Source organism: Passer domesticus, chromosome 1 (genome assembly GCF_036417665.1).
Source record: "Passer domesticus isolate bPasDom1 chromosome 1, bPasDom1.hap1, whole genome shotgun sequence".
Lineage (NCBI taxonomy): Eukaryota > Metazoa > Chordata > Aves > Passeriformes > Passeridae > Passer > Passer domesticus.
This window is the reverse complement of record NC_087474.1, coordinates 44,857,432-44,882,281: the sequence shown is the minus strand read 5'-3', so window position 1 is coordinate 44,882,281 and position 24,850 is coordinate 44,857,432. Positions and strand designations below refer to the sequence as shown.

Sequence of the window (24,850 nt, the reverse complement as noted above, 5' to 3'; positions counted from 1 at the left end):
TTCTCCCTGTTTACCTGGCACTTTTACAGGGATTGGTAATGCATCACTATACTTACTTGCTCCCAACATCTTTTCCCCTGGAAATTGACAGCAGGAGCCTTTCCACAGAAAAATATCTCTGTGATGTTACAGCTGCATATCCAGCCCTGTACTCCACTACTTTTCCTGTCTTCTCTCCCACATGCAACTCCTTTCAGAAATGACAACCGCAAAAGCATATCTTCTGTCAAGAAAATTTACACAGTTACTCCCTTTCCTCAGTGCAGAACAACAGGAGTTGGCTCAATTGAGAAACACTGCCTGAGCATCACAAGCTCTTGACTTGAATGCAGCTACAGATTTCTTTCTGGAATCAGTACCTGCTTAGGATCAGTCTTCACAAGCTGCAATGAAATTTGAGGCTCTGAAACAGCACCCTCATGAGAAGCAATTTTAAGGGCACTTGGGCAGAAATACTTATTCTTGATTTCATCTTACTTGAAGTACTTCCCAAGAAATACTTCATTAAAAATGCTTAGTTAAAATGTCACTAAAACAATTCCAAAGATTCTGATCATCCTTTACTATTAGTCTTCACCCTGCCAACAGCTCTGCAGTCTGTCTCATGAAACTCCTACTGTCTTGTTGCCTCATTATTCCCTTCTAAAATTTTATCATTATAGCCCACTTCACACCTCCTCTACCATACTGTCAAATGCTACTGTGACCTATGGTACATATTATAGTTCTAGTTATAGCTATAGAATCAAACCTGCAAAACTTACACTCTGATCTGCCTGTGACATCTAGGTCAGCTTTGTCTGGCCCCAAATATCTTTATGCTTCAGCCTCTCCAGCCATAAAACTGCTTTGTTCTTTGAGATTTATGGCTGAAAACAATAGAATAGAGCTATATAATAATTCTGCTTACAAAGTTTTCAAGTGTGCTGTTATCTCTTTGAATGGCTGAATCCATGCAGAGATTAATTATATATGGTAGGACTAGAAATAAAATATCTGTAAAGGGCCCTGCTGGACAGTGCCTTTCAATCAATGATCTAACACACTTTCTGCTTCTTCCACCCACTTGGTCAATTATTCCTTGATGAAGAGGAATAGGTATGAGGCACCCATGCATCTCCAACCTAAAATAAATTGCTGTCTTTTAGCTCTTTGCTATGGAGGTCTAAATGATGCTGAATGCATTTAAATTTCCTGTGGCAGGTTATCCTTCCTTGCAGAAAAAGAAACTTAGCTCAAGTCTTCCCCCCTCCAATTTCTTCACAAATACCCCTGACTGCATTCAATTGGATGCTGGGAGTGGAAACCAAAAGAACTGAAGCTCTGCCTGAGAACATTTGCCACCCACATACTGCAACAGTGTTCAGGAGCTAAATCTTATTTATGAGGCTTAGTTTCATTTCCAGTCCTTTGTGCCAAAAATTCCAATGCAATGTAATTTGTGCACACAGTGGCCACACAGTTTTGGCATTACTTGCTACACACTGGCCCTGCCTCAATCTGGTCTGGGGTCTCTAGACATACCATAGCCCCACAAATGTGTGGGAGTCTGGATATGACAAACAACATCAAGAGAAGCACGTAGAGACACATTCAACAGGCAATAAAAAATATCAGAGAACTCTAAAATGAGAGACACCAAGAAAGGTATTAACTGTATTGCAACATTTGAGCAGGAGCCCAGAACTGGAAGCAGACAGCTTGCTTTCAACGTTTCATCAGGCATCTTTCTCTGTAGTAAGCCAAACTACAGGTAGCCAGTATCCTTCAGACAAATTTGTAACTAAATACAAACACATTTTGCTGTGCAGATATCCTTTGAATACAAGGCAAACAATTCTGGATTTTGTCATTATATATTTAGGCACAGGTTTTAAAAGAAAACCGACTCACTACCTTCATTCATGTTGAATAATATCAAATTTAAAATTCACTCTCGGCCCTCATTCACTGCCCTCACTCACCTGAAGGACTTGAGGCTGATATGACAGGAACTCATTTTCCAAGTGAGAATGTGTCCATGTGTCACTTTGACATGGGAACGTCTGACATGGGACCCATGCCAATCTCAAAGAGGAGCCTCAAGGACTTCGATTCTATTCTTTGGGAGAGACCAGTGCACCCCTTTTGTATCTCTGTTTGTCAAAAAAGGGCTGCAAACACAAAGAAGACAGTCTCAGCTCTGGATGCCTGCCTGCATAATGTAACTATCCCATCCTCTGCTCTAAGTAAAGACTAAGAAACGTTCATCATTTGTGTCATTGTGTCTGGCCCTCCCCGAGGCTCCGAGTGTCAAACTGCAACACAGCAAGCCTCAAACCGTGTCAAGACTAATACTGTAACTAGCACAGGGTCACGAAACAAGCCTGACTATCTGCTCTGTTTATAAATATCATGCTTGTAAAGCAGCGATTCAAAAACGCTGCCAAATCTCACGGCTACCACGCTTAGGAGCTTTGTGCGGCTTGTAAGCAGATTCCTCGTTTAAATCTTTGCGGCAAGGACCGACAGCGCCCGTCGGACGGGTGGGAATATCCAAGGCCAGGCAGATCCTGGGGCCGAGTGCGGACTTGGAGGGCACTGCTGTGGAGGACGCAGCCACCGAGTTTCAACTCTTTCTCCGCGTCTCCCCAGTCCTGTCTCCTCCCGTCCCGTCCCGTCCCGTTCCCCTCCTATACAGTGGCAGTGAAAGCGTGTGCAGGCGGTTCCTGGCTGCTATTCCCGGATCCCCGCCCCGGCGGGAGGGCGCTGCCCGCTGCCAGCCGCTTTCCCCGCGCCTTGCCCCCCGAGGAGGGGCAGCGGCGGTCACCAGGGCAGCCCCGCGGGTGACACGGCGGCGGCGGAGCTGGCACGCTCCGGCTCTCCCCTCGGACATGTTGCGGGGGCCCGGCGGCGGCAGAGGGGACCTGTGGGGGGCCGGTCCCCGTCTGAGGGGACAGCCCCGGGAAGGAGCGCGGCGGCTCCGCCGGGCGCGGCAGCGGGGCCGGGCGGGCGCACGGCTCCTCCCGCCGGCGCTGCCGGGCCGGGCCGGGGGCGGAGGAGGCGGGGAAGGGGGGAGCCGCTGCCGTCACCGAGGCTCCCGGCTCGCTCGGCTCGTCGCCGCGGCAGCCCCAGCCCCGCTCCCACCCCCTCGCCTGCCTCCACCCTCCTTGCCTTTCTCTCGCTCGCTCGCTCGGCGAGAGCACTGTGCCTCCTTTCCCAGATGGCAGCCGGCAGCGCCATGCAGCCTCCCGTTCCTCCTCCTCCTCTCCCTCCTCTCCGGCTGTAAGTTAATGCCATGCTGCCGCTGCTCTTCCCGGCACTGCTGGCCGCCTGCCTGCCGCCCTGCCAGGGCTGGAGCCCCTCGGCGGCTGCCAGCGGGCAGGAGGAACAGGAGCAGGAGCTCTTCTTGCCCCCTGCCAACTCCTCCTCCCGCTCCTTGGCCAGCCTCGAGATGGACCTCGACGGGGCAGCGAGCAAGGAGGAAGGCAGCACCGACAGCCCGGGCACGCCGGCTGCCCCTAGCCAAGAGCCTTTCCCTTCCGCTCCCACCACCTCCGGACAGGAGCAGCCGGGGCAGGAGCAGCCGGGGCAGGAGCAGCAGCAGCAGCGTCCCCAGCCGCAGGGGCAGCCGCAGCCCGCCGAGGACCCGCACTGCAACATCAGCGTGCAGCGGCAGATGCTGAGCTCGCTGCTGGTGCGCTGGAGCCGCCCGCTGGGCATCCAGTGCGACCTCCTGCTCTTCTCCACCAACAGCCACGGGCGAGCCTTCTTCTCCGCCGCCTTCCACCGCGTGGGGCCGCCGCTGCTCATCGAGCACCTGGGGCTGGCGGCCGGCGGCGCCCAGCAGGACTTGCGCCTCTGCGTGGGCTGCAGCTGGGTGCGGAGCAGGCGGGTCGGGCGGCTGCGGGGCACCGCACCCCAGCCCCAGCCACAGCCCCAGCCACAGCCCCAGCCACAGCCTCCCGCTGCCGCCGCCGCCGCCGCCTCCTCCTCCTCCTCCTCGTCCTCGCTTTCCTACCCGCCGGCGGCCGAGCCCGGGCAGTACTGGCTGCAAGGGGAGCCGCTGAATTTCTGCTGCCTGGATTTCAGCCTGGAGGAGCTGAAGGGCGAGCCGGGCTGGCGGATGAACCGCAAGCCCATCGAGTCCACCTTGGTGGCGTGTTTCATGACTCTGGTCATCATCGTGTGGAGTGTGGCCGCCCTCATCTGGCCCGTGCCCATCATCGCCGGATTCCTGCCCAACGGCATGGAGCAGCGCCGCGGCACCGCCGCCGGCACCGCCACCGCCGCCGCCGCCAAGTAGCCGCTCCCGGTGACCCCCTTCTCCTCGTCTTGTGCTCTGGAGGGACGCGGGACGGACTCTGTCGCGTTTTTCTCGTTTGCAGCGTGCCACAGGTGCGCGGCGGGACGTGTGGCCGCCTCAGCGCCCGGCCCGGCCCCGAGGGCAGCGGCCCCGAGGGGACCAAATCATATGTGCGCGTTTTATATCTTTAATACCCGTTTTAAACGAAACTTTTAGTAAAAAAACAAAACAAAACAAAAAAACCAAAAAAACCCCCCAACCCACCAAACAACCCCCCTCCCCCAGGGAAAAAAAAACAAAAGGCAAGAAAAAGCCCCCCTAAAAATTCAGTGGAGGAAATCAAAGACCCTCCTATTCGGCTGCATTTGTTGTCAGAGTAGTGTTTTTGTATCGGATATGGTTTGAACGGGTTTTTCCTTTATGGACAGAAAGGGATATCTCTGTCTGGCAGAATGGAGAACCGATGCGGTATATATATTGTTACTGCTGAAGCTGAACTTTAATGAACCTTTCACACTTAATTTCCTGGTTGAGATAGTGTGTATTTATTATTGTAGCTCCGCGTTATTTGGCTTTTAATACAGAGGTTTTCTTTCTGGAGCCACTGTAGCCTTTTGTTGGTCTGTTTCCTCCCGGGTGGAACAGAGGGTTTGGCTGGCCTTCCTGTCTGTGAACCTGCCACAAAGCTCCTTTCCCCACGCAATGGTGTTACTGGGGCTGCTGGTGGCAAAAGGAGAATCCCAAAGCCTTTCTGACTGGTGTTTGCCCTACGTGTGCAGCGGATGTGGGTCTGAGTGCCTACACCAGGGTTGGGTTGGGTGGAGAGGGATGGGGAGCACAGCTGTGCCAGAGATCCTCCAAAGCAATTTCATCTGCACAGCTCCACAGACTACGGCTTTCTCCTCAGTCTGAGGTTGGGTGGCTTCAGTCCTGGGAAGATGAGGCCCACTCTGAGTTGTGCTAAACAGCGTGGGGCAAGTCTCTTGACTTCCTCAGTGTTCATTCCTCAAAACCAGCTTAGATGCAGTGTATTTGTTGGAGACACAGTAATACTGTACCTCTTTTTCACCTACCAGTCTGCAGGGTTGCTCACAGCAAGTCTGTGGGGTGAGAAGGCAGGAGCTGCCAGTCCAGAACTAGATTCCAGCTGCTGCTGTGCAAGGGTGCAAAGAAGAAAAGATTTCTTCTCTCTTGTTTGAGCAGACAGTTGTGTAGCCTGAAATATCATTTGTTGTATACTTCCTCCTGTTTAGCCTTATAAAAAGATCTTTCATTTGCCTTAGACATGATTAGTCCAGCTGAAGTTTCTAAAACCAAAATAAGAGCTAAGTGACAAATATTTGCAATAGGAATTCTCATTTTTTGTCAACATTGATGTATTTAATTTGCTAGGAACGCATGAATTTGCTTGGAGCTAATTTGGTGTATTGGTAATGTATGGTGGAAATGACCGGATGGAAAGTCTGGAAGGATTAAATTCTTAGGATTCCCATATTTTTTAACTGACAACAAAATAAAATAAATGCATGCTCTATGTGTATGCTGTCTGGACAAAAAGACAGAGATAAAAAGATTGACAAACAGCAGAAATAAATCAAGATTTAAAAATGTTCCATGTTACTAGGCTGCCTCTACACCCACTGTTCCTCCTGTTAATCCTCTTGTTGGGGATGTCACTTGAGTAAACATTGCAGTGGCATTGTTTTCAGAAAGCAGAGGATCTGGTCACTGTGGGAAGTGCTCTCTTGACCTGTTGATCCAAAGGGCACCTGCCCCTGTACACCTATTTTCTTTCCTTGATGTGTAAAACAGTGTCATTTCCACCTTGTGCAAACGCTTGTCAGACATTTGACATGCTGGAGAGCAATTCTTTACCTATCATCTCCTGTGTGACAGAGGCACCTCTTCATCCTGAAAGGCAGGGCTAGCAGGAAAACAGGAAGGTACTGCTAACACCCTCTCAAAAGAGAAATGCTCTACATATGGAATAGACCTCAGAAAAGTAGCCATGCTGGGGAATAATTTCATCTTTTGAATGAGATGCACTTAGGCAGAGCGTTAACAATTTTTACTGGAAATTTTCCTGGCTTTATTAATTCATGCTGTATAGTCCTCATTGTGGAGCAGGCAGCCTGTGCTTAAACTCAAGGGTGGAATCTTTTTTTTTTTTTGCTTATCCTTGTTTCACCAGTGATGTGATATTGGGTTTGTTTGCTGAATTGCATCAACATAATCAAGGGAATGGTGTTACTGTCTGAAATAGCAGCTTCAGTTATTAAAGGCATATTATTTTGCAGTTCTTGCAGACATGTTGCAGGTGGAACACCCAAACTGGTAGAAAATGGGTTGTTTTTCTAACTTCTATCAATATGAGCTTGGATACAAACTTTGTGAATAGACAGTGCCACAATCAGAATATTTTGCTTCTTCACTTAAAAAACATGATACAAGAGAGGGATTTTCTTATAGTTATTCTATAAATACACTTGTAACTGGAGCTATTATTAAAAATCTGCTAAGACACGAATGTTTAGAACACAGGAATGGCATCAAACAAACTGCAAAGGCAAATCTTGTCCAGCATACAAAAAAATGCAGTGTTTTCAGGGAGTGCTGATCTCAGACAATGTGCAAAGAGCCCTTTGTGCTAGGGAAGGTGTTTCCTTAGATCACAGTGACCGTGCACATGAGCGTGTTCCCTTCACAGAGAGAGACTGCTCCGTGTTTCTGTGTCCTAGAGAGGAGTTTAAGGCACAGAGGGGGCACAGGGATTACCTGCTGTACAGCCTTTAGGCTGAATCTAACTCCCTGAACCCTCAGGTTTCAGTGAGGTGGCAGCAGGGCTTCTCCTGTGAGGAGCAGACAGTGGAAATGCACTATGCAAACTGTGAGCTTTCCTCAGTCACTGTTACACCTAACATCAATAACTCTGCTCCTGGAGCTGTGGCTGCTACTATGACTCTAAGCAAACTATAATTTTGCGTAACTTTTGCCTTCATCCATGGGAATTTCACATGAATGCAACCTAGAAGAGGCAAGCCCAGGGCAATGTGGAATGATAAATCTGCACGCCAGCTAGTTTAAGATTACAGGTTTAGACACTGAAATGTCTATTTCTTTTCTTCTGCACTGGGAGTGGAGCTTTATTGTTTCTTAGCTGGAGTTGACTCTGAGCCATTTTTATTCATTTGGATTTATTTTTAAGACCAGCTGGTAGCAGGGTCAGCACGAGAGCGGATTAGGCACTATGTATAATCCTTTATGTACTCAGGGAGGGCATATATTTGTATATATCTATCTACATATGAGGACTAACTCCGTAGAACAGAAAGTTAAAACAGAAGTGAGAAAAAGGATGATGAGAAACAAGAAATACTGAGGAAGTAGTACTGATTGTCCTTCACTATTTGTTGGATCGTGTTTCCTGGTAAGTTATCCTGACTTTATTTATATGTGAGTGTTTGTTGGAAAGCAAGGGATATCTAGGAACAGAGAGAGTTTCTTGATTTACTTTTAAAAATTCAATTCAACTCTATTACAGATTTTTGTTTTCATGCCAGAATCCAGGAACAGTCTTGACATTGAGCATTAGAAGGTACTAGGCTTGTTTGCTAGTGTGAGACTGGTACAATTTTTTCTGTATATTCAGACCTCAGAGTTTCATCTCTCACCTGTTTTCTTAGTTACGTTTCACAGATGTGTTAGAAGTGGAAGTGTACAGAGGAATATGTAGTTTTAGCATGGACAAAGTTTTGCTGTTACTTAGTGCCACATCGATTCCGATAATAAAAATACAAAAATGTAGTACAGTGTAATAATAGTTCTATATTATGTAAGCACACTGTTGCTCAATAGGTTGTCAGTGATCAAGCATTTCTGTATGTCAGGAGGCATTTGGATATTTGGGGCAAAATTGCCATACTAGGTTAAAGGTAAGAGTTATTACTTATCCAGGGCTTAGTTCACCAGTGCTTTCAATGATTAATGCAACAGCAGGACTATTTGTGCAGTGAATGTTACTCAATATGAGTAAGGGCTACTGAACCAGACCCTAAAAAAAAACCTAATTAAAAGCTGTAGTTGGCTGAAGAAGTATTATTCATCATGACATCTGCTTGCTGAATAAAAGTATCTCCTGGGCTGACATTATATGATCCCAGGGGCTGAACAAAAGCCTAGTGAAATCAAATAGTTAATTGAAGTTTTGTAGGGCTGGAGATCAAAGGATTTGTTTTGAAGATATATATATACATATATAGATGTAAGGGTAGGTATGACGTTCTTGTTTCTCTTTGGCTTTTATACATGTAGTTTATAAATGCAAAGCCAGGATTTCTCAGTCCAATGTAGGGCCTTGCCAGTTTGGAAGTTAGCTTCTTTCTGAAGCTAGTTTGAAAATGTCAGTTATTTTTCAAGGAATTTTACAGAATAAATGTAAATTTTTTTGCAATCTGTTTCAGGGAGAGGCCTTGACTTTGCAAAAAGCATTTGTAATGATTCTGGGAAAACATGTAGATATCAAATCCCAAATGTATTCAGATTTCAAAGACTAAAAAAATCTTTTTAATCAGTAGCTGATTTTTAAAAGCATATTTTTAAACAAAACAATCAGTTTCCATTTTTTGCCCTCAGAAGCTGAAAATTTCAGTGAAGATCAGAAGTGTATTTGAGTGTTTCACTTTGTGATTTTGTATGTGATTTTTTTTGTGGGAAAAAAATTCTCTTCCATGATTTGGAACTGATAGCAACTTTTGACAGATAAGTTACTGTATTTCTTGTCCCATCTTCACAATAGTTCTGCTTAAATAAGTTGTCCAAAATAATTGTAAATCATCATCATAATAATAATAAAGTAGCTTAGCCCATTTGTTGTGTTTCTGTTCTACTGTGCTGAGGAAGAAAGCAGACTGGTGTAAAATTTGGGATATTAAAGATATGTATTGGAAATACCTGGGCGGTGTTTAATTAGATCTGTGGACAGGCTTCAGTCTCACAATCACATCTCCAACTTTTTATAAAGTTTGGGTTCATTACTGAGTGTAGCAGCTTGATCATTTATATGTCAATCAGAGTCCCTGGATCTGCACATTGGGAAAACAGGATCTGAAACATTATCTCTTATTTTCACTTTTGTATTACCTCGGCAGGTTAACAATGTCAGAACAAAACAGAGCAAAACTGAAAGATGAAAATATTCTATGAAATGCTGTTTGTTTCTGCGTGTTTGACTTGTTCTTAGCTGTGGTAGAAAGCATCGGATTAATGAGACATAAATAAGAGATCAGTACTGTCCTGAGAAAATGAATTCAGTGGGAGCGTGAAGGAAAATTTTATTTGTGTTGCTTGTAAGGTGAGACTTGTTAGAAACAGTGGGATTTTACCTTGTTGGTGTCATTCTGCGTGTTGCCTAGCAACAAGAAGTGGTTTAAATGGAGATACAGAAGAAGATCGTGGAGGAATAAAAAAATGAGACATAGAAAAAGCATAAAAGGAAGCACATCATGCAAAGAAGTTGCCAAGTATCAGCTGGGAAAAAGACAGTGTTTAAGATTATGGCGAAAAAAGAAAACTGGCAAAAGTTGAATTAGAGATTTGATTACATACTTCATATTTAGTCGTTCCATAGTCAAACATTTCAGTTCTTTGCTTGAACAACTGATAGCAGTTTTGACCCTATGTGACCCAACTAGTGGCAAAAGAGAATAAAAGAAATGGAAAGAAACGAGAGGCTTAAGAAAAATTAGGCAATGATACCACCATACCATTAATAAAAAGAGAGTTCATTCCCTGTGTTGCTGGCAGCTAAGCAATGAAATGGCAGGGCACTTCCATGCATGTGTTTTCTGTTCTACCCCAGGGAAGTGGTCACGGCACCAAGCCTGCCAGAGTTCAAGAGTTCAAGGGTTTGGACAATGCTCTCAGAGACATGGTGTGTTTTTTGGAGGGCACGGAGCTGGACTCTGTGGTCTTCCTGGGTCCCTTCCCCTCAGGATGTTCTGTGATTCTGTGGTTCTGATTCTACTGTAATTATCCTTCACATGTTCTCTGAGGCTGTAAGGAAAACATGCTAAAATACCATTTTTATGGAATGGGTATGGTTCTTCCGTCACATCTTGCACTGATCCATGTCAAAAATGTGCTTCTCATTGTCCAACAGAATGTTCATCATGACTGTATTAAAGCTTTCCACCTGAACTGAAGCAATGCTGGTCCCAGGCTGGGTCAGGTCACTGCTGCAGACAAGACTACGTGCTGGAATGCTGTGGATGGCATTCTGATTCATATTGCCAATACTTTCTCACTCCAACACTTTAATGACTACCTACAGAATCTTCCCCTTTTTTGTGCCTATCTTCATTGTTTCAAAAGTTCCACTCCATTTGTCTTCTGTCACTGAAAATTAATCATTCTTAAGATTTGTTCTTTCTCACTTGGTATGTCCCTCTTCCCTTCTCTATTTCCATAGCATGTATTTATCTTGACATTTGGTTCCTTCAGATTTCCCACAAGTATATATTTTGTTATCAAGCCCTAAAAAAGTACTTCAGGAAACTGAAGCCGTCTGTTTCTTCTGCTTTTCCACTCTGCTTCCCACCCGTTCAGACTGCACCTTTCATGCCTTTGGTCTGTGACACTTCTAGGGCAAAGATAAACAGGAAACCTCATGTTGAGGGTAAAACCCAAGTGCAAAGTTTTCTCTCACACCAGTCCTGTCATCACAGGACTTCTTCCACACATCTGCCCCAGACACTGAGCAAGGGACCTAAATTATTTTGTCTTCTGGTAAGTGAAAAGTACACCCATTTGAAGAGTTCCTTCCTCCTTAATTTCTCAAAGTCCTGCCTATGAATCACCCTCTACTCATGCACCTGCCCACAACCCTATCTCGTGCATGATGGGAGCCCTCACACGTCAGTTTTCCCACATATCCTCAGTTGAAATGTCAGGACTCGTCTCATCCTGCCCTCTGCTCTAACCAAAGGCAGGTGTCTCACAGCCAGAGCAGAAATTATCTCACTTAGGAGTGGACCAGCATTGAAAGTTACACTCCAGTCAGGTACACAGCCACAGGGCCAAAACCCATTACTTTTCAATTAAATCTTGGATTCTGCAGACAGTGAACACTGTTGCCCTGGATTATGGCCATGGGGAAGTTGTGTGAGCCACAGATATGGCTGATTTTTCAAGTGTTGCTCTAGTAGCCCTCTGGCTTTACTAGGAAAGCTGAGTGGCCAAGCTAACTCACCACAGCCCTCCTTTTATTAGATGATGACAAATGTGTTCAGCTCAAACAGGGGCTTGTGATGTTCAGGCCTTATGAAATCTTGTCTGTGTCCCTTTAGCTGTGGACAAAATAATATTTATACTTTTCATACTGGTAGTGAAAGGATTAATGAGGTAAATTCCATATGGCATTTTGAGCGTGTGAAGCACAATAAAAATGCAAAGAATGAACATGATTTTATTCCTTCTGTGTTCATTTTGCACTGAAGGGCATGTACAGAGCCTTGTGTTATTAAATTAAGGTGTTCTGCACAATTTTGATCACAATTTAGCCAGGCAATAGCTTTATTCTGGAAATGTTTTTCCCATATTGCTGTGAGCAGACATATTAAAACAAATCATTACTAAGTGATGAATGTTACTGGAAGAGATTCTAATTAATCCAAAAGAATATGAAAGAATCCCCCAAAGTGTAAGAAATATTTTTTTAGGAGGTGAATATATGAAAGATTTGGTATGGATGTAGCTGGTGGAGATTTAATCATGGGGCTATTTCATTTCTTTTCTTGCACTTTGTGTTTCATCATATTTTCTCTGGAGAATATGAGCTGTGCCTAATTATGCCAGAAATGTAGTTGCTCCTAAATGGAAACTGGAAAGTACTTTCTTCAGGCAATACTTAGTATGAATTTTTTTCATTTCCTCCAGGACATGTAAAGCATTTAATGAAGCAAGGTCGCATCGTTTACTTAACAGACAGAAACCCACTCTTGGGGCATGATATTTATATGCAACATCTCATCCAGTCCCTAAGATGAGCATTCTCCAATGTACCTCAATTCCTGCTATCTTTTTGTAGGATTGCTTAGGGGCTGAGAAAATGAAAACTGATGTCTTATCCCTCTGTACTCCACCCCAGCCACACATGACCTTTCCTTCTTTCCTGGAAACACAGTTATTGTGGATATTACTGTGAATAAATTTATAGCAAGGCCATGCAAGCAGCAGTTTCTCACAAAAACTAGAACAGCAGTACTTGTAGCTCTTCATGGAAAGGACCACCTACAGCAGACTCTCATTCCTCTTGCTCACTTGGTTGCATTCCATGCCTGTGGAGTGCTCCACAGCACTGTGGCTGTGGACATTCCTTACAGGTCCACGTGGGACAGCTAAGGGAAACCATATCCACCCTTTTGAAAATGAAATAAGGCTTGGCCTAAAAGTAATTCTGAGCAGAAAAGATCTTCAGCTGAGCTGTCCAGGAGTGTCTGTGCATTGTATGAACCATGTGTGGAAGTCTTTATCCTATACTCAGAGTTTTGCAGGCTTTTGTGGCTTGCTTTATTATTTTTTTCAAAGTTTGACTTCTTTATTTTTTTCATAATTGACTGGGGGTTTTTTTAGAATTTGTAGATACTACCTGGGAATACTTCTTTGCCCTGCATATAAAATGTAATTTCCTAGGCTTTGCTCTAGCTATCCTAATGTTAGAGTGGATTGCCTGTGACAAAACCCATCCTCCAAAATATCACTTACTTATCTCCACTCCTGAAACAGAGACTCATCTCCTCTCCCCATGAGATCCCCATTGTAACACTTAAAGGCATCAGCCCATGCTGGGTTAAGACAGAAGATGACAACTCTTATTTTCTTCCTACAGCTGGAATTTTTCATGCCTGTGACAATTCTAAGTTCCCTGAATTCAGCCAGTGAGATTGATAATGGTGATGCCCAATGCTAACTGAAGTGCCGTGGGTGGAATGGGTCAGAGAGATTTACTCTCCTCCCACACACGAAGTGCAGAAGGAAAACAACATTGGCTAATCTGTTTTCCTACATGTGCAGAGCACAGTGAAGCAGAAATCAGAGACTTTACCCGTGTAAGGAAAACAAACCCCCTGAAGCACAGATGCTGAATGATCCAGTTATTCAAAAACAAAACAGAAGCCTTTATCTGTGCATGTAACTCCTGCTGATTGCCATGAGAACAGCCCCCCTGGACTGCATGATCAGAAAGTCTTTTAACACAGTGACAGGAATAGGATCACTTTTCAAACATTTCCCAATTAATTTCATCAAATTGCCTGTGATTCATCCGGTAACTGCACTATCTTTAATATCTTTATGTCAATCAAATGGTCTCTATTGCTTTGTTCCTTTTGTTAAATATAAAAAAGAATGCAAAACCTATGAGGATGAATAGTGTTAATGAGATTTCTGACCAAAAAACTGCTTAAAATCACAGCTAAATCCTTCTAACAATGATATTCAGAGAGCTCATAAGCTAAAAAACACCAAAGAGTTAGTACATTTCTGTAATATACTTAAAATACCACAAACTTCAGTGTTGAGGGCTACAGGTCGACTGTAGCAATAGAAAGCATTCACAGCAAGTTCCCAAGCATGTGTTGTCTGCTATTGCTTGGCAAATAATCATTGTGCTTAGTTGCTTCCTAATATCTTCCAATGCCACAGCTGAAGTAAAACCAGTGACTCATGACAATGCACATAAAATATTTTCAAACTACTTGTCTGAGTTCCTCAATGATACAAGCATATTTCATCTACCTATAAGACTGTCTTTAATATTAGGATTTAAAAGGTAGAAAATGTTTTTCCACTTTGACCATCTTCATTTTCTTGCCTTTGTTTCCTACAGCTGCTGTACTATTGAGTTTTACTCAGCATGTTTACAGCTGTAGTTATTCAGGAAGCAGTGGAATATGTGAGCAATTCAGCAAAAACTTTTTTCAAGCAATACTAGGCTTCAATGTAGCACAGGAACAGACTGTGCTGGATGTTTCCTTAGGCTGCCTGTTATAAAGAGTGGAGTGTGACTTCAGAGAAAAATAAAATCAGCATTTGCTGCAATGATTTTAAGAAATTGATCTTTATTTCTCAGTTCAAAGCACTGAGCAGTTAGTCTGGATACAGCATAAGGCAAGGAGGATATATCAGCTCGTCTGTTTTGAATTTGAGGGGTTTAACTTCCCATCTTACCACAGGTTTTTATGTTATTTCAGACAACTGAAATGTAGGGGTTTGAGTTACTTCAGAGAAAGCACAGAATACATATAAATGTCCTGAAAAAATAGATCCCATGAGAACCTTACTGATGGAAAGTACCACACAGCAGCCCATGCCTCTTATTGACTCACCCCATGTGTTGCAGTTAACAACACTGAACTGGCACATCTGAGTCTTCTCCTGGGTGAGCAGCAGGTGAAACTTCTGAGAGGGAGGGCCAAGGGCTGAGGGCAGCAGTCACCATCCCTGCTGCAGGGTTATCCCTGTGCCACCTCTGAGGCACAGCCCCACGAGGGCACAACCCCACGTGTCCATGAGCTGTGGGCACGTAGAGCAGATATCTCTGGCACAGGTTTAAGGAGGTGCTTTCCTGGTGTGGCTGCCTGGTGAGAGCTGCCACGTTGTGCTGCCATGGCTGTGGCTGTGGGTGCTGCTTCAGACAGAGCAGCACAATCATCATGTGCTCAGGCCGGTCTAAAGAGGCACTTATAGCTGCTCTGACCAGCTCTAGTTTCCATAGAACCATAGAATTGTTTAGGTTGGAAAAGAGCCTTAGATCCTGAAGTCCAAACTTAGCCTTGCACGTCCCCGTGTTCATCACTAAACCATATCCATAAGTGTCACATCTACACGTCTTTTAAACACCTCCAGGAACAGTGACTCAGGAACTTCCCTGGGCAGCCTGTTCCAGTGCTTAACAACCCTTTCTGGGAAGAAATTTTTATTAACATTCGATCTAAACCTTACCTAGTTGAGGCCATTTCCTCTTGTCCTGTTGCTTGTTACTTGGGAAAAGATGCAGACTCCTGCCTGTCTACAGCCTCCTTTCAGGGAGTTCTAGAGGGTGACAAGGCTTCCCCTGAGCCTCCTTTCCTCCAGGCTAAACAACCCCAGTTCCTGCAGCTGCCTCCCATAACACTGGTGCTCCAGACCTTTCCCCAGCTTTGCTGCTCTTCTCTGGACCCACTCCAGCACCTCAATGTCTTTCTTGTAGGGAGGGGCCCAAAACTAAACACAGCATTCAAGGTGTGGCCTCACCAGTGCTGAGTGCAGGGGGATGATCACTTAGTCCTGCCATGCTCAGTCATGCTGTCATGTTTTTGCTCTGTTAGGTACTCGTGGGAGCCAGAATTTTTAAAAAGTGTTTCAACTGAGCAAGATTTTCTGCAGTTCTTTCCACCTTAAGGTGCTGTGCAAGTGGAATTCAAATGTCATGGCTGAAAGACATTTGTGTTTACATTGCCTGTTTCAGTTCTCCAGGTTTCTTACATTTCCAAGGTTTCACACTTCCTTCCCTAAGATATTTTTCCCCATTGGTGGTTTGGCTGCTAGATCCCACCATGACTTTGATGGTTTCTTGTTTTCCGTGACCCAGATATCAGAATATTCCAGGTACAATGTTTTTGAGTAAAAGTATATTCTTGTAATGTATTCCATTGCACATTGGGTTTTCTCTGAGTGCCTTTTTGAAGATGATGGTAAAATAAACCAACTACCACAGTTGTTCTCACAGAAGAATCCGTTCCTGTCTCTAACTTTGTTAGGTGAGCTTCGCTTGTGCCCAAAGGTCTGAGTGATTAGCAGTAACATGACTGGTATTTTAATTCAGGAGTACGTCTGGTTATAGTCTCTGTGCACAGATATTTATGCCTCATGTCATTAATAACCAGTAATAGTGTCTAATAAGGTTACATTTATGTGTACATTGTACTGAGAATGCCATTTAAAAAACAAGCTATGCCTTGTCTTAAAGGTCAAAGTTGTAATCAGATTACCTTCTGCATATTGAGAAATAGAAAAAATTAATGTATGAGATGGATAGCAAAAACGTGTTTGAATAATAATTGGAGGCAGTATTAATGATAGCTGGGCCTCTGTGAGGAACTACTCAGTATAGGAATGGTAACATGATTGACATGCAGTTGACCTGTGAGTAGACAGTGTATGACTTTACTAGAGGCTTTCCAATCCTAGTGTGAGTACACCTTGGTGTAACCTTCAGCAAGCCCATTCTGATGTGCTGCACACACAAGCCAGTACCACAGCTGTGTTCCAGCAGCAAACTCAGCCTGTGGCACCTTGATGCTTCCTCACAGGAACTCCACTGACTTTTCAGCTGCACCCTTCCAGCTTACCACAGCGCAGCTGAAGAGGAGCAGTGCCATTGCTGCCCTGCTCTGAAGGAGGTCTCTGACTACCCCATTCTCCTCCTGCTCCAAAATGTCAGGGGAATTCTGAGCCCAGTCTGTGTGTCCCAGACGGCCGAGCTGCAGTTGGTCACCAGTCCCTAGACTGTCCTTGAGAGCTGCTGAGATGCCCTGACTTTGCTTAACCCAGCTCTTGGCTGCTGTTATGCTCCAGATTCTTGCTGCTGGTCGTTGTTTTTACCTCCTGCTTTTTGGCTCTGCATGCTGCTTCTGCCTCTGAACACCTTAGCTCTGACCTGCTTCTCTGTTCTCAGCCACTTCACTTGAACTTGCTTGATCCCTCACTGCATCCTTCACTACCTCCTCTGGCCATCCCATGCTCCTGGCCTCACTCTCAGGATATGAGTTTCTCAGATGGGAGACATGGAAAATGGAAGGACTCACTCCTTTAGAGCAGATAGCTTTTCTCTTCTTTACCTCATCATGACCCGTGATTAATTATAAATGTAAATAATTCACAAAGTTAAAAGTAGCAAACAAGAAATTTAGGTAGCCACTGCAATTAAAATGAGTGATCTCTCTTAAGTACATCAGAGAAAAATGGGACTGTATATATCTTGCTTTCTCAAGGAAGACAGAGAGTCACAAAAATACAGATATTCACAAGGCACATCTTTGTTTGCTCTACAGAGATGGTTATTTGCTTTAACACCTGTGTGATTTATGATGTAATCACAGTCTAATGATGCCATCAAAGACTGGCCTGTGCAATGAGCTAAAGTGACTCATTGGCAAGTTAAATAGCAGAAAGGGAATGAAAATGTGCTTTCACCACATTCACCAGTTGTCCCATTAATGCACAGTGGTGTAAAGCACCATGAACACCTCAGTGTATGCAGGCTCAACAGACTTACCCAAATCAGTGTTATTACCTCAGTATGTGTGTGATTTAGCCTGCACACCAAATCCCTGTGCTGGCTTTTCCCCCCTGGGAGCAGAGCTATGTCCTGTCAGGCTCTGCTGGCTGCTTCCCTCCCCACACAGTGCAGCTGGCAGCACCCACATGGCTGGGTTCCCCCCACCCCACAGCCCCTGGGCACCTATCCATGATTACCCTGTTTCCAAGACAGCAAGAATGCTGTGACAAAAACTGTGTCCAGAAAGTATCACCTGTTTGTCTTTAAAGACCTGCTTTTTAACTGTTTCTAGTGAATTAGGAAAGGATAGATGTTGTGTAGTACAGTGCTATTAGCCTAGGAGGAAAGATGTTAAAAATTGCCATAAATAATTTGTTATGTAGTCCCTTAGCCTCTAGAACAATCACCACCAAACATTTATTTATTTAATGAAATGTCCTTTCTTCTCTGGTTGACTCTTTGTAACACAGGAAGAATTGAATCCTCTGTGTGATCAATAAATGACAAGGAATTATTCCCTTGTAACTACTCTGCTTCTAATGCTGCAGCCCCAGTGGTTTCAGCATCATTTCTCCTGTCTTGCACTAGAGAAGCTGAGATCAGGACCTTTGTGTTCTTTAGCAAGTAAGACCAAGCTCTTTCAAATGTCAAACAAAGTACTCCTAGCTGTCCCTAGCAATTGGTAAAATGTCAGGGGGCAAACTGGCCTGGCATCCTGGGGCTGGCCATGAAATCTAGAGGGGAGGAGGCTGGTGGGGCTCCTGCAGCCAGCTCTCCGTTATCCTCCCACCGCAGCAGCTGGCTGACCAGGAGATCTCCATCTCCAGGCTGGAGAAGGATTGCTGGCAGTAAGAAATTACTCCTGGGTGCAGGCAAACCAAGTGACTCCCCACGGCTGAGCTATAAATTAGTCTCTGCAGCTTGCCAGCATATCCTGCCTGCTGATAGCTTATAAATAAGTCAGCTGCAGAGCAGGGTTAATATTTACCTACATCTCAGACGGGTGGCATTCTGAAGATGAAAAGTGTTACAGAAATGCTACAGCAAGTTATCATTAAGCCTCTGCACTGGCATATTTACTCACCTCTAATAGCTTACAGAGATGCAGAAATACAATTAAACCAGAAGAAATCTATAGCTTCTTGCCTCCTGATAACACCTCATCTTCCCATGTATTGATTTAACGCCTGTGCTGGTGGTGTAACATATGTTTACTGTGTTTTACAAGTACCACTGTGCTGACCTGATTTCTGTGCACTGCTTATGGTTGCTTCTTTGCTTCTTTGGGTGGTATTTATTTATTTATTGTTTCTGATAAAATATATGGAAGCTTACCAGAGAAAGGCAGGGTGGCTTATCCATAGCATAGGTGCATATCTGGAACAGAATTAATGTGTTGAAGGGAAGATGTTATTTTGAGAGTCAATTAATTTATTGTCTTCTGACAACTTAAGCTGTAACTCTTCTTTGATTATGTAGGACCTGGCAATCAGACACTAATTCTCCACATCTCAAAAACCACGATTCTGCACAGACATCTGTGCTGTGACTTCAGCTTAGAGTGCAAGAGAAAACCTGCCCTTCACCAAGGCAACGTTCCCTCTTCCTTTCTTCCCCTTGGTTCTTCTGAAAGGATTCATAGCAAGAATGACCCAGGGCCAATTCCCAGAACATGGCAAGACGAAACAGGGACATTTATATTCTTCATAAACACGTGGTCCTTCTAACATGGTCATTGTCACTCACAGGGATGTACCACAACTGCTAAGTATGAGCCTGGTCGCAGCACTAATTGGATGCAGCAGTTCAGCCTGCTCCAGGATTTGCTCTTTGCCTTAGCAAACAAGGATAAGGGGGGTTAGCCACCCCTGGCACATATGTGGTTCATTTGCAAACTTTAGTGTTTATGGCTGTGAGAGCAGGAGCCAGTTTGGAAGTGCTGGATGCAAGAAACAGGTTGCTTTGCTGTGGATGAAAAGCACGAGGTGTTGTGAAAGAACTATTTTAGATGTCTATTTTAGGATGAGATGATCAGTGCTCTGTAAGTGACTCTCTCTTTCCACGGTTAGGGATGAAACCTAGATGGAGTATTTACATGGTAGATGTCTGTACTTGCTGAGATGAATCCCACCCTTAAAACCAAATCTTAATGTCACCGGTGTAATTCAAACTCATTATTCCTTGTCCTTCTCACCATACCCTTTCCCCAATCAAACAATCCCTTTCTCTGTCACTCTTCAATGCTCTCTTTGGCTAAAATCCTACTTCCTTCCATTTCTCCTTGCAGGTCTTATTTTCCAGACTTTCAAATCTGTGTAATCAGGGATCTCTTGTGCAGGCTGACCTTCCCAAGCCAGTCCATCCCGGGGTGTAACATGCTCTGCAGGCTTCCTGCAGAGCTGTGCTTACTCTGGTGATGATCCTGCCACTGTACCTGCCCCCCAGCCACTGCTGGTTTCAGAGCACCCAAGCAAATCCCTTAACCTTGACTGCCACAGGCATCCCCCCACCTTTCTCTCTCTACATGCTATTTAATATAATTCTATGAAGACTGGAATAGGAATAGAGTATAACAGGAATGATATCCTGTGTAGAATAAATCACCTCCTATAAGCTCTGGATGGAATTCAGAAGCACATTCCATGGAGATATGTCTTTTGGAAATGAGAGGAGGTTCATCATCAGGCACGTAAATGTGCAGAATATCCTGTTTTCCCAGCATCTAACTTTTGTTAGATGAGCCGCATCTTGAAAGTCCAGATCATATCTCTTGTGTTCTAAAACAGCCTACAGCAAAGCACTAGAAGAGAATAATTGATTTGGCAGGTCCATTTTCATGCCAAAACCTTGGATCTAGAATTTCCTGAAGTGTCTTCAACTAATAGTATCTCAAGTTTACACTGATTACTTAAAAGGGAAGGAGCTGGGAACAGTGGATGCCCTAAATTTGTGTGAAGTTCCACGAACATCTACTTACTGAACTGGGGGTTTCAGACACCTATTGCTGGACCCATGAAGACACTGAGAAGTCATTCCTTCCTCAAAAACTTCACTTGTAGAGGCAGGAGCCTTGCTTGAACCTTGGAAACAGCACATGTAATACCTTTGTTAAACTAGTTTCCATGGTAACAATTTCATGTCACTGAACATCGTTAAGGACAATAAGAAATATGAACTATACTGTTTGCTTGTGTTTAGAGTTCTATTGACCTCCCTTTCTGAATAACTGTTCTCCTGGAAGCAAAGACTCAGGGCAAAACAACGGATGCTGGAGGTGTAGTTGCTTTGCTGTCACATTATTATCAAGCCTTTCCTTTGATTTTTCAGCTTGGGATTTCAGAAGGAAATTCTGTAAATATGAGTAGGCATGGAAACGTGGCACAGATATTTCTGTCTCTAACACAAAAATAAAGCAACCAAAGATGACTGGTTAAATGGCTTGTCCAGAGGGGAGTTAAAGCAAAGCATGAGGAGGCTGAGCAAGAAACTACATGCTGTGATGACTTGACTCCCCCATTTACTCCTTGCCAGAACATGATGGTTCCACTTCATGTTAAAGCTGGATAAACCACTGTCAGGCTCCTTTGCCACCTGCCCCTCTGGCACTACTTTAAAAATGAAAACCCTGGCAAATCTCGACATATGTGAGCAGCTCAACTCTTTTTACAAAACGCTCTAGTAATAAAATGGAGTGAGATGCACTAGTAGGAAAATTCAGCAGTTGTCTGTCATTTTCTCTGTGCACTGGGTGGGGATTTTTTTTAGCTTACATAATTAACATTTGTCTTCTTACCCAATGATTTTTTGTGTACTACACTCTTTTCTCATGGGCAGCATTTGTCACTTCTTCTGCTAGTGCAGGATTGCAGCCCCAGCACTGGAAACAAACCGTGTCTTGGCTCTGGCTCTGAAATCACACCGGCTTCTACGTAAGGCTTTTCCAGCAGCCTGAAGGTCTCCTGTGGCACATCACCTGCAGGGACTTGCACAGCACTGGTCAAAGACCCTTGAAAACTATTGCTGAGAAAAGCAGTCCGTAAGAAGGATTTGTGAATGCCTTCTCCTCTGCATGGTAGCCATAGCAAGCTGGGAAGGGTCTTTCAAAGTGGGAGGACAACAGGGGAAAAAAAACTTTGCACGTCTGTACGTGTCAGAACCAAGCTCACAGATTTGAGTATTTCACATTTTTATCTTCGCAGATTTGATATTTGCAGATATGATGCTGGCAGCCCATGTTACTCCAGTATGTTAGACTGGGGTGTGAACTATATCCAGAAGGTGCAGAGTGTAGATTTCAGAAGACAAATGGTTCCCCAGCTGAGAGATGCATTCAGGATGCTGCCATCCTATGGCAAATAGGCTAGCTATTTAGCAAATATAGCTAATTGGCTGCTATCACCAGCAGGATGCCTGAACAGAAATCAAGGGAAGGATACATGCTTAATTTCTGCCCGGTGGAAAGCTGTTTGAGGGGGGAGGAAATAATGCACTGTGTTACTACACATTATAATTGTGTATTATAATTCAACAAAGAACTATTCCTTTTGGACTGACCCTAAAATCAAGCATTGTTTTCCACACCAAAAAACTGAGTAACTGTTTCAGGTAAAATGAAAAAAAATTTATAGAGCTTTCAGAGACCCCTTCAGCAGCTTCTGCTGCAGCCTGAGCAGCAGGAGGTAGAACACAGCTGCAAGGCAGCAAGAGGAAAGGTGACATTCTTGTTTCTTCAAAAAGTTCCGAAATTATTCATATTCAGGTACAGTATCCCTTTTTGTTCTGGATACTGAAGACTGACAGCATCATGATAATTCATGTATGCCCCAAATTGCATACACCCTAGAGATGGGAGGACAAAGTTTGCCTTCCTAGTCTCTGAGTTGAATGCTGTGCCTCCAAAATTCACTTCCTTAAATATACATGAAAATATTTGACATTACACTAAGCCAGCAGCTCTCTAAGCTGGTTGGTGACAGGCTAGGTGGGTGAAGGGCCAATGGGTTCCAACTCATAGAGTAGTAAGATGTGGACTTTCCCTCAGCGTTTTCCTCTGTTTCCTTTAGCTTTACAATGCTGCAGCAGAATGAAACACCAAAATCTCAAAGTAAAATGATCTGACATTTTCAAAATATTTTTTTCTGCCTGAATTATTCAAAACATTGAACATGAAACTTCAATAAGCACAGAGACTCCTGAACTGTCTCTCACTGGCAAAAAAATTATTTGCTATGAAAATCAATTTAGGTACCCACTAGGATTGAATGAGGCATGAAAAGTTCCTTACATTAGTATTCCCATTTGTAATTTTTCAGGCAAAAAACCCTAAAAATAATTTAGCATTGCAACTTAATTTTTTTAAATAACATTCTTCCTGCTGGAATAAAAGGAAATCCAGAGACTTTGAAATAAGAGAAGCCTCAACAACAACCCCACTTCCAGTTTTTTTAGCGGAGCCTTGAGTATTTTCCCAATCCCAGGGCAAGCAGTTCCCCAGGTTATTGATCTGTTTTGGTCCTGGCTGTGTTTACCTGATGGAGCTGAGCAGAGTTGCTTCCAGCAGGGATCTGGGGATCCTGGCTTTGAGACAGGCTTCTTTACAAGCTGCAATACTGCTTGCCCAGAAAATGGTTGGCTGAGCTGACAGAAACCCAGGATGAAATAACATGCACAAAACTTTGGATTTCAATTACCAAAACGTTTTTCATCTGACTTTTTTTTCCAATGACCTTTTAAAATGAATTCAGCCTTCTTGGCACATTTATTATCAGTGAGAAAAACAGCCTTTACCTTTGAGCCTACACATGATATTTTCCTTCCCTTTTTTCACTTTCTCTGCTTCACTCTATCTTTCAAACCTTAGCAACCCTTGTGTCTTTTTCCTCCTCTTGCAGCAAATCCTAAATCTGAGCAAAAAATATGCCTCATTCTGTTGGTACAACATGGGACCTTACCAATTACATTGCCCTGAACTGTGGTGTCATCTGACACTGGCACTCAGATGAAAAAGTGATGCAAAGGAGGAGGGGGTGGGCATTGATATTTCAAATTATGTACATTACATCAGATACCTTTTCTTTCTTTTTAAAAACTCGGTGGCCTTTCTTAGTCCTAAAAAAATTTTTGTCCAAACCTCCTTTCCACTTTGAGGAAATTAAAAGTTGTGACTGAGGATTGTCTCTATCAACAGCTCAAATCATTCTTTAATGTAGAGAACCAGAATCTTGTCTCTTTGTTTTCACACAGCCTTCAGTTCAAAGGAACTTGCTTGAGGATAGCATTTAATTGACCTCAGTGATGGAGCACCAGCAGGATGCCTTTTGCCTAGCAACAACCTCCAGGTAGGAAAGCTTTAATAACTGCTGGGATTTAGACACCAGGGAATGCTGTTGCACAGCTGTGATGGTTTCTGAGCAGCCCAAAAGTGAGCCAGGCTGGCTCCCCTAAAGCAACCTTAGACTGGGGAGGCTGGCTCATGGGTTGTGAGCCGAGCTCAGGAGGTTGCACCTGGATCTGTGGGCATGCCAAAAGCCTGCTCTGTCCTGCAAGCTGCAAGGGCTCACACAAGCACACAGCAGTTCTCCTTCACCTGCTGGGGCTCCTAGGCTCTCTGAGCCACGTGGGTCAGCTGGGGTGGCTTTCAGCTTTGCACGTCCAGCTTGGAGGTCAGGCTGGCTAATCCACGCAAATAGCTTGCAGGGAATTATGTGGAAGCTTGAAATTTCAGGTGGTAACCAGAAGTGTTCCTTTTTGGTAAAAAAGTAAATGTTACCTGGCTAGGGTTCATTTTATGCAAGAAAGTATGTTAAGTGATAGACCAACCAAAGGAGAAAAAGACAGAAAAAAAGACATAGCACTCAAGTTTAACCAAATTATTTTAACAAAGAACATTTTTCTGCATCTTCTATTCCTAGAAAAAGAAAAAATTTCCAAAGCCTGCTAACAGCGAGGGTCTTCCTCCTACTAAGGACATGCTGGGGTTCAAGTCCTTTATCTTTTAAATATAGGACACTTTGGGAAATGAGGCTGACGAAGAGAATTTAAGAGAACAATCAATATTTCCATTATCCTCATTCCAGGCCCAATTTTTTGGGTGGGATATGCGAAGAATTGTGCTGAAAAGAGTCTTTGTGTTCTAATAATGATGTATTTCCTACATTTGTCTTACTACTTTCAGAAGTGGCCTTCCGGTAATACTCAGTAGTCTTTTTTTACTCATTTTTTGACCAAGAATTTTGTATTATATATATAGA

General features: G+C 43.9%; 2 protein-coding genes and 1 long non-coding RNA gene across 3 annotated transcripts in view; 2 read left to right on the top strand and 1 right to left on the bottom strand.

Annotated features, from left to right (window-relative positions):
* The window catches only part of LARS2 (leucyl-tRNA synthetase 2, mitochondrial), a 132,459-nt gene extending 130,234 nt beyond the window's left edge, over positions 1-2,225 (bottom strand). The window contains exon 1 of the mRNA XM_064417512.1: positions 1,965-2,225. The gene's annotated coding sequence lies outside the window, so the exon portion shown is untranslated. The remainder of the gene's footprint in view (positions 1-1,964) is intronic.
* The window catches only part of LOC135299113 (uncharacterized), a 37,198-nt gene that overhangs the window by 9,214 nt on the left and 3,134 nt on the right, over positions 1-24,850 (top strand). The window contains exon 2 of the long non-coding RNA XR_010361165.1: positions 23,844-23,938. This is a non-coding gene — a long non-coding RNA (uncharacterized LOC135299113). The remainder of the gene's footprint in view (positions 1-23,843; positions 23,939-24,850) is intronic.
* On the top strand, positions 3,107-4,885 carry TMEM158 (transmembrane protein 158). The gene has a single exon (XM_064417537.1). The coding sequence runs from the start codon at positions 3,278-3,280 to the stop codon at positions 4,283-4,285; it is 1,008 nt and encodes a 335-aa protein (XP_064273607.1). The 5' UTR covers positions 3,107-3,277; the 3' UTR covers positions 4,286-4,885.